At 48.4% G+C, this 9,844-nt stretch overlaps 1 protein-coding gene across 2 annotated transcripts; it reads right to left on the reverse strand.

The window, feature by feature from the left end:
• Window positions 1-326: 326 nt before the first annotated feature.
• Window positions 327-9,285, reverse strand: ALKAL2 (ALK and LTK ligand 2). Of its 2 annotated transcripts, none has more exons than XM_030800636.1 (6): window positions 9,252-9,285; window positions 8,291-8,600; window positions 7,010-7,063; window positions 6,843-6,923; window positions 3,807-3,871; window positions 327-900 (listed from the first exon to the last, which is right to left on the reverse strand). In XM_030800636.1, the coding sequence occupies exons 2-6, from the start codon at window positions 8,541-8,543 to the stop codon at window positions 895-897; spliced, it is 459 nt and encodes a 152-aa protein (XP_030656496.1). In that variant the 5' UTR covers window positions 8,544-8,600; window positions 9,252-9,285; the 3' UTR covers window positions 327-894. The 2 variants fall into 2 exon arrangements, with proteins under 2 accessions (XP_030656496.1, XP_003278852.1); XM_003278804.3 differs by lacking the exon at window positions 9,252-9,285 and adding an exon at window positions 8,716-8,881.
• Window positions 9,286-9,844: the final 559 nt, after the last annotated feature.

The following is a 9,844-nucleotide window of genomic DNA, read 5'->3' on the forward strand; positions in this document are numbered from 1 at the left end:
GGTTCCTCCTAGTTTAGCATTTTCATGATTACAGAATCGCTTGGGAAATAATGGATACAACCTTATTTGGAATATTTCCCAGCAAATCAGGGACTATCTTAGGAAATTATGTCACCAATATATAGTAGCCTCTACTTTAAAAAATGCTAATTATCCCTTCGAGAAATTCTTAGGCTTCAAGTTTTCATTTGTTTATGGCTTTTATATTCTGTGACCTTTTGCCAGTGTCATGATCTCTCAGTAAATCAGAAGTCACGGATTCCCAACAGTGAACCTGTTAAAGAGGTAGAGAGTCACTTTGAAAGACTATTCATTATAACAAACACTTCATTTATTACTTGTGTTTATTTACAGTATTTACATATTGCACAATAGCTGGAATACTATTTTACATTTATTATACAAAGGACCAACAGAATTAGCCACAGATTTACACTCCACTGTCTCTAAAACATGACCGAAATTTTAATTTTTCATGCCGTTCCAAATAATACTCTGAGAATTTAGCAGTGAAAGTAATGCAGAATATCAAATTATGTTATATGAAAATATACTTTAAGATTCTGCTTACGTTTCTAAAGAAATATTTTTTTGCTAATCAAGAAAACGAAATATTCTCTGTGTTTTATAGCACTACACATCAAATGTGGAGCATTCCTTTTGTGTTTTTTTTAAAATAAGAGTGACAGATATCACTGTCAAGTACACTGATTTATCGAATATATATCTGCAAACTGTCAACAACATACAAAACTCAAAGGACTTATGGAAGAGTCTGTCTGCAAAAATAAATCTCTTGTCCATGAGGGGATGTGTATAAAGATAGTTCTGTTTCCCTGTTGGTTTCCAAGGCACTTCTCATGGCTCCTGGTGTGCTGCTCCTGTACAGTCTGCTCACTGCTGAAAACAAATACATTGCGTTTGATATGACTATCCACACTTCTTACTGTGAATTCCAGAAGACCTGTCACTTCAGTTAGGGGACACAACATGTTTATAAATGAGTGCATCTGTATTTCTCTGTGTTCCAAAAAGTGTAGTCTATTGTATTTTTAAAAATGCCTTCTTTCTGCAGTTATTACATGGCTGCGATGCTAAAGCAATGAAAATCATCACAGATACATGTGGATGCTTATTAAAGCTTGAAGAAGAATGCTTAGTCTTACATGTGCTATCAGAATCCTCAGTAGTCCAGGCCACAGGGATTTACCTGGAAGTTCTGCAACCTCAGTGTTCACAGGGTTGGTAAAGCTAATAATCAAGATTAGACATTTGTTTCTAGCATTCTTTGTTGGAATATCTAAACCATTGGTATTGTATTTATTTTTAAAAGAATGATAAACTTCAAGGTTACTAAGATTAGGCTGCATTTGGGAGAGTACACTAGGTACTAGCTACTCAAAACTCCATTTCTTTGACAATGTTCTAGAGCTCAGTCTTCTGATTAACTGACCTGTAAGTCCGGACAATGAAGTGTATCTGTGACTGTTAGGGAGGGTCGGTAGGGACATTGTTCTCTTTGGCCTGAAGAGGTCTATGAATGAGCTTCAGAACACGGCAAATGGATTTGCTCTGAGATGAGGAGGGCAGAGCCCTTCCTGCTAACGGCCTGCTTTTCTCAGGCTCTGGGCCTTTCTTTACAAACACAAGGTCATGGTTTACAGTCTTGCCCTGCCGTCCTTGTGTGTCAGGACAGAAGTGCATGTGGCAGGTTGTTAACCAGCAGAACCGGGACTGCAGGGCCTTCCTGATGCCACACCGTCAACACGAGTGTGGGCACCCTGGGACGCCTGCCCTGCCCTCTGGTGTCTCACTGAGGTCTGCAAAGCACAGAGAAACCCCGGACTGTATCTACACTGTGGTGACCAGCCACAGTAACAATTTGCTGCTGCTGTTTTAAAACTTTTGGAATTTGAAGAAATTATCTTTAAAAAATAGAAGTTATGAAATTATAGTTAACAGGGTATCAATATTTTAAACTTTACCTATCTCTTGGCCAAAATGAACCCAGTTACAGCTGTGACACCTGTGGCTGTCAAGCAGGTGGCCTTTTGGGAACAGAAGCTTGCGAGCCTGGGCCTTGTCTTGTTACCTTTACCTGCATCTCATCGTCAGTCAGGCTCTGATGTGGTTGTCCGGTGATGGGGAGAGTGATGTGAAGGGTGCTGGGGACCATCAAGGGGATTCTGCCACAGCTTGTCTGCAGGCCATCACTGTGGTGTTTGCAAAGCATGACGTGCCCACACAGAGACCCATACAGGAGCCTGAGTCCCACTGACATGACCACGTCCTTCGGTGTAACTGCACCTGCCTCCAGCAGCAGCCAGCAGAGGGGAGGCAGGGGTCGGCTAATGGGCATGTGGACGGAGTAGCTCTTCCAGTGGCTGAGACAGTGGGGAATTGGCTTTTCTCACTTGTAAGTAAGTGGAAAATTTCCAAGGATGTCTCTGGCCCATCTCTGGGAACAATGTGTTTAATTATAAAGAAATGCCTAAAAAAAAAAAAAATTCTCATCTCCCCTGGCATATCACCTTGGGTGACAGGAATGTACATCTGTTCACTGATTTAAACAGAAGAAAGTCCGTGTGACACACAGGCAGTGGATGAGCAGCTCCAGAGAAAGAGCAGGGATGTGGGGAGACATTACTACACAGCACTTACCAGCTTTGACTGGCATTGATACCTTCACTATCTCCAAAGAAAAAGTGCAGTGAAACTGTGCAAAACGCAGTCTCAACCCGCCATTACCCGCTGGCCTCCCTCCCCCAGTGCCATTCCTCTTATTAGCAGCAGTTTCTTCTACTGGGAAAGATGGAGTGGAGGATGCAAGGGCAGGACCCGCCATGCCTCCTGCCGGTGTTGGGGTCATGCACCCAACCCTTCTGCTGCTGCTACCTAAATGTTCATAAGCACTGCCTCTCCATAGAGAGCACATCTATATAGGAAAGAGCACTACCCTACCCTCATCCATTTTACATGAGACAAACTAGAGTAACCACTAGAAAAATATTCCCTTTTCATGAATGTGCTCCAGACAGCTATCAATGGGCAGGAAGCCTGTCTTTCTTGTGCTGGTGTAGCCAGCATCTGGCAGTGCCCAGACATACAAGACACGTAGTAAGTATAAAATTGGTGAAATTACAGTTGCATTCTGCTGTCTAAAGTGACTGAATTCTGTGGCATTTGTGTCAGGAAAATAAAACCTTACCCTTCAAAACATCCGCTGATGGTTGGTATTACATGTTGCATATCAACCCTCAAGGGGTCAAGGTGCAAAGTTTAGTTCATAAACGTGGTATGCACTTACATTTTTACTATTAGAGGCTATGAAAAAAAACATTGATAGAAACATTTAAAGAGGATAGCTGTTCTTTATGAGCTTATGACTACAACTCAAACATTTACCAGATGTGATAATTTGAATTTACATGGACAATGTTGGTCATCTACTCACTTGTGTTAGTGAATGAATGAATGCCTCGAAGTAAACAGGGACAATTTTAGTCTGCTCCTGGCTTATGCACTCAGTCACATACTGAAACTGGCTGACTTGCTGTGTTTCAGAGCAGGACCCACTTAGTGCCCATGTGCCATGCAGTGAGCAGTTAACAACAGCTGCCTGGGCACTGTAGACAGGCCAGTAGGGCGGCTTTCAGCACTGAGATAAGAGTGTTGTGCCATCTCTACTTAGAATATGGCTACCTCAGCCAAAGAACCAGTGTTCCCAAACTCCCATGAATTTTTCATGTCCCAAGCGGGATTCCCATCTTTGGTATGTGCTCCAGTGCGCGTCTGTCCAAGCTTACCTTATCCTCCATGCACACTGGACTGACAGCCAGCCGGGTAAGAAGCCTGGCGCATCTTTTATAGTCTATGGTGAAAATATATCAGACCCTTGTCAGTTCCTTAAAAAACAAATCGCATTTTTTTTGCAAGTATATCAGCTACTAAAGCCATTTATTTCTTTAAATATCTGAATTCCCTGGAAGCAATACGGAGTCTAATCTGCAGGCATGCATTCTAAGTTGTTGACTTAATAATTTATGGTGCTTCAAGGGCTTAAGCTTCAATGGCAGAAGTTGGATGATGTAAGTGGGGCTGCGGAGGGAAGAGGGACAGACACAAAGACTGCATGGCTGAGCTGGCTGCCCATTGCTTCTCTCAGAAATAACTTCATTTCGCTTCCTACGTGACAATCCTTCCGTACCCTTGTGCTACTTTGAGGTCATGTGCAGGCTGAATCCCAACTTGAGTTGACCATAGGACAAAGCCTTCTACCTGTAAATTCTAAAGAAAGTGGGTCAAAAGTCAGGCAGCAGAGCAGAGGCCTGGAGTGGAAGGCAAGCAGAAGCAATGTGCCTGTTTCTAAGCGCTGGCTGATACTCCTTGGTATCGTACACAGTCTCCCATTCCACTATTCTGACCGTGCTGCCTATGGAAATTGAGAAGGTGTAATGGGCATGGCCATAAGGGAAAATATGTCCTCAGGGTGAAGATCTATGGAAAGCTGCAATCGTTTGTAAATTATTACAGTTTATTTCTGAATAACAAAATCCTACTTAAAAGTGGAAGAATTTATCCCCAACTGAAAATCTGAATTGAATGGGCAGATTGACAATGATAAATGTGTACAATATGTTAGTTAAGTAGCCAGCTCTACTTCCAAAAATATGCCTTCTAAATATTTATGGCACATATTGTTAGGGATTTTTCAAACAGAAAATGTTTTTCAAAGGTGCCAAACAGTGGCACTGGGTCATCTGAACGCCTGGCTTTCTCTTTCATAAGCAGCACCATGCTTTTTAGAATGTAGTTTTCCTAAACTGATTCCACATCATGGATGCAGTGGAGTCTGTGATTTCAATGGCTGATCTAATCAATGAATTGTAAAGACTTCCACTTGGGCCATGTCCAGGGTCCCAGCTGACCACATCCTGCTCAACCCAGCCCAACCCAGGTGTTTTCAGCAATGTCTTGCAAACCTTCATGTGCAGACCAATCATCTGGGGATCTTACTGAATGCAGATTTTGTTCAACAAGTCTAGATGGGACTTAGTTCTGCATTCCCAACAAGCTCCCCATGGGACCACACTTTGAGAAGGCACTAAAGTTCCTTCAGGTCTGATATTCCAGGATCCCAAGGATTTTCTTTTATACAGCCTAACGCAGTAAAAAAGTGGTCCAACTTCAGCTCTGCAGTTCTTTATGGGCTAAGAAGAGGCAGAAAGCAACAAAGTGGCCACCCATCTCAAGGCACAGATCTCTCAGCCTTCTCCCTCTGCATGGCCCAGGGTGAGCTGTGATCAGGAGTTTAGTAGGACAAAGCCGAGCTGCTGTGAGCAAAAGGAGGTATCCAATGCAGGCACAGCATGATGCCTTGGAAAAAGGCCTGCAGAGTCAACCATGAGATCTGTGCTTTAGCTTTGCTGATATCTGACAGCACAAAAGCAATTCTTCATCCATAAATGAAAAGATGAGATTGAATGACTCAGAGGTCACTTCCAAATTTGGAATCTATGATCCTATTACTGTAAGGAAATAGGTAATATAAAATATATGCACATCAAAACAATACAAATGACAAGATTTTCTGGCCCCAGGAGCCACATTAATGATTCCCAAACAGGTGATTACATTCCAAAAGAAGAAAACAGGAGAGTACTAGTGTGCCAGGTCCACATGGAAGGGTGGGGCCCAGCACCGAGAATATAAAAACTCTTCAGGAAGTGTGTGCTGCTGGCCTTGGCGTGAGGATGGTGTTGCTACAGGTATGGTCAGAGGGGCCGAGGCTGCGTTCCATGCATCTTTGTGCTGGTGGTGTGAATGCTAAACGTGCATGTGCCTCAGCCTTGTCCAAAACGTGCTGGTGATGCTACTTCAGTGGGCTAAGGTTCATTGGCATGCACCCGGCACACAGAAGAAGCCCTATAAATGATGGTTATTATTATTTGAAGTAATTTTGCTGCCTAAACAAAGAAAAGCACTTATACTTTGTGAACATTGGCTTTTTGTTTGTTTTTGGAGAGGGAAGGCAGGACAGCAAATCCGGTCTGCTGCCTGGTCTGGCTGGAGAGCCCTGATGACAGCAGTTAGCAGGATGCCTAGTGTTTCTGCATGACTTTTCTCCTGTGAGCCTTAAATGAAATGAAAGTTGGGGTCCGAATTTAAAAAAATGGGTTAGGGCCCTATCACTGTAGCTAATAAGGCTTCAGTGAAGAGAACAAGGAGCTACTTTTGGAGAAATAAAATGTTTTGTTATGAATAAATAGCCAGAAGCAGGTTAGGAAGACTGAAAAGAAACAGGAGAGAAAGCTACTGCTGAGAGCTATGTTGATAAGGGCAGCTCTGCATTTCTGAAGGAGTGATGGAGCCAGCCAGAAAAACAGTTTTGAAATCACAATGAAATTCTTGGGTGATGAGGTTATAATTACTGATGGGAAGAAAAAGTCTCTGGTCGGAGCAGTGGAGATGATCCAGGTCAATCTTATTCTTGGAGTCAGTTTAGCAACTCATTCTTAACATCTGTTTGACTGCCATAGTAGAGTACACACAAACATGGGCATTGGAGGAGAATTAACAACAGGAGGAGAATCGGAGTTCAGCCCATCCCAAGAGCCTATTATTCCAGTGACTGTAAATAATTTCCAGTTTGGCGTTAGCTGATGCAGAAGTTAGTTATCTTCTGCAATGGTCTGGCGATCTTGGCCCCTAACTCCATAGTGAGGAAGGAATAGGCAAATTTGAGCTAAGAAGGCAGGGACCTATATGAGGAAATGGAAAGAGAGGGGAACCGCTGCCTGCACTGCTCTTGCATTTTATAAAAATCCAATGCTGTTACTTACATGCAGGAATGGTGCAGTCTCTGGTGTTGTGATAAAGTCTATGGAAGTGTTTGCTGCACTTTGGACTAAAATAAAGAGGGCCTGGAACACGGAAGAAGAAACAGATCATGAAGACACACAGGTGAAAAGGAGCTCTGGGAGAGGTGAGGAACGAGGAGAAAACTTACCTGTAAGGTGTTTTAGAAACTTGTCCTTCATCCTCAGATCTCGAGGAACAATTTCTGTTTCAGGGAAAAGAAAGTATTATATTACCTGAAGGAAGCATTTTTAAAAAATGTGATCTTAAGTGAATGTTGAAGAAAACTGGAGCTCCATATTAGCCAAGTTGCTTTGCACAAAATAAAAAAGATTGGGGCCCTGGATTGCAACACACGACAGTGAAGAAGACTCAATATCAGGGACATTTACTTTCCTTGAAATAACGGTAACTACTCCTGAAGCTCAAGGGTTATGTCTGCTCTCTACCCCGTGGGATGCAGACAGAGACCACGAAGTTACAGAGGTAAGAAAACTTTTTTTTTTCTTTTAAACATTTAACTTCCAGTGAATAAGTCACTTTTAGGCACTTTAGTTTTAAGGACCTTGGGAATCAAATCCCACAAAACTTCCAAGTTTTTAGAGAAAACCTGACCCTTCAAACAAAAAAATGGGTTATAGAACATTACTTTTTCTAGATAAATATTTAGAATAAGGATTAAAAGACGACGTTTCAGTGAGGTGTAAATTGGTGGGAATATGCATGAAGCTGGTTTGTAGGGTAAGAATCCCACGGAAAGACTGTGCCAAGCAAACTTCTGCCACCAGGGTTCTCTGCACACGGTGGGTGGGGAGAACCCTGCAAGGGCGTTCTTCTTGAGTTCAGCTTTGTTTTTGCGTGTTTACGGCCCTCTCCATCTTCACTCCCCTGTTCAGGGCTCCTGGCTGAGCCCCGACTGTGTGTGAAGTCAGGCCCTCTGAAGAGGGGCATTCGCATCCACATCTGACCCCCTAGTGAGAGTCTTCATTCACTCCTAACTTGACGCAGCCGGGATAAAACTGACCTTATCATGTTTGACCTGATTGTGTCACAAAAGCATTAGACGCTTTCATGCTTTCCTGGGAAATTCCCCGTGGGCCACTACTCTGGGCAGGGCCATGAAGGAGCCTGGATGCTTCCTTCTCAGTTGAGAAAGCTTTGCTGGAAATGCTTCCATTTCCAAAGTGACGGGTGACAGTTTCGTGCGGAAACCACCGACTAGCGCCGCAGCTCACGCGCGCCAGGAGGAGACCGGGCGCTTCTCCGCCAGGCCTCACGAGCGGACCTATTGCTATTTTCTTTTTCTTAAAAAAAAAAAAAGGAATGCTGCTGTTCAGTGGTCAAAATTGATGTGTCCTTTTGAAACGTGTTTCTCAAAGACAATTCTATTTCCCAGCAGCCCCGGCCCTCGGGCGCGCTCGGCCCCACTCACCCACTCGCTGCTCCGGCGAAGGCCCCAGCCCCGCCGCCTCCGCGCGGCCCAGGGCGCAGTCCCGCCCAAGGAGCTGCAGGCCCTTGTGCTCCGCCGAGTGGTGCTTCCGCAGCTCCTGGACAAGCTCCACTACCAGCCGCAGCAGCGCCTGTCCGTCCGCCGGCTCCCGGGGCTCCGCGCCCCCTCGGCCGCGCCCCGCCGCCCCCAGCACCAGCAGCAGCCCCAGGAGGAGGGGGCGCCCGGGTCCGCGCATCGTGCGCTCGGGGCCGCGGGGCTGGGAGTCTCCGACACGCGCCGGGAGCTGGGCTCGCTGCGAGACAAGGGGCGCGGGGGGCCGGAGAGAAAGTCAGCGGGGGAGGGGGACGGAGCGCGGGGCGGGGGAGGGGAGGCGGGAGGAGCCGCTGGCGCTGGACCCGGTCCCTCACCTCCGCGGACCCGGAGGAGCAAGCCGGCAGGTGAAGGGGCCGCGGTCTCCTCGACGATCACGCCCGAGGTCCCGCCCACGGGGAGCGACCGCCGCTGGTGCCGAAAGGAGCCCCCGGAACCCGCCCGCCCGCCCGGCCCCTCCTAACTTTCGCCCGAAAGGCCGCGTTCGCCGAGCGCGCTGCGCCTGGCGCGGGCGCAACTTTCTTTCCCCTTCGGAAGCCGGGGGTGCCAGGCAGCTCCCCGGCCGCAGGCGAACCTCGGAGGGGCCGCGCCTCCGCGCCCACCTCTCTCCAAAAACGCGGCGCCGCGCGCCGGGCCCGGCGGCCGCGCTCAAGTTTCCAGCGTCGCCTTTGTGCGGTGGTCGCCGGCGAGCGCCGAGTCCCCGAAGCCCACGGCGGAGGCCGGGTGCGGACCCTAGCGCTGGCCCGGGCCGCGCCACGTGCTGGAAGCCCCTCCGCCTCCCGGCCGTGGCGCCCGCCCGCACCTGCCACGCGCCACCCGGGAGCCACCTGCGCGTCGTGGCCGGGCCGGTTACCTGGAGCCGCCGGAGTCGCCGCCGTCTGTGCGCACGTCTGTCCCCGCGCCCCGAGCTGCGCCACTACTCCATGCCCGGCGGGCGGAGCGCACGGGACGCGGGGACTCGGCCGCTCCGAGCGCTGGACCCGCGGCCGACGTGGGATGCGCCGGCTCCGACTCCCGCCTCAGACCTCGGGGCGCTTCTTATCCCCGCGCCCGCCGACGTCAGGCGGGTCCCCGAGGGCTCCGAGCGGGCCTTTAATTAGAAGCCGCTGAAGTGTTCGTACCCCCATGCGGATCTTCGTCAGTCCCCCCGCCTCACCTCGCTCTCGCCTCCCCCCGTCTCCCGCCCCCCTCCCACTCCGCCCCCGCCCGGTCCCCCACCCGCATCTCCACCGCGTCTCCCCCTCGCCCGCGCCCCGTCTCCCTCGCCCCTTCCCTCCCCACCTTCCCCGTCTCCCGTCTCCTCCTTTCCTGCCCCACCTTCCCCCACTCCCCGTCTCCTCCTCTTCCCCCCGTTCTCCTCCCCCCGCCCCTCCCCCAGTCTGTTTCCCTCCGTTCCTGTCACTTGTGACAGGATGAGAAGAAACGCCTTTACCAGGAACTCGGTTC

Source organism: Nomascus leucogenys, chromosome 19 (assembly GCF_006542625.1).
Source record: "Nomascus leucogenys isolate Asia chromosome 19, Asia_NLE_v1, whole genome shotgun sequence".
NCBI classification, from domain to species: Eukaryota; Metazoa; Chordata; class Mammalia; order Primates; family Hylobatidae; genus Nomascus; species Nomascus leucogenys.

Bases quoted from the DNA above. Each gene is read 5' to 3' on its own strand.
- ALKAL2 (XM_030800636.1), bottom strand. From the start codon at position 8,543: ATGCGCGGACCCGGGCGCCCCCTCCTCCTGGGGCTGCTGCTGGTGCTG. The intron at 6,924-7,009 runs GTAAGTTTTCTC...TCCGTGTTCCAG, and splicing joins GTTTCTAAAACACCTTACAG to GCCCTCTTTATTTTAGTCCA. The intron at 3,872-6,842 runs GTAAGTAACAGC...TTTTCACCATAG, and splicing joins AGACTGCACCATTCCTGCAT to ACTATAAAAGATGCGCCAGG.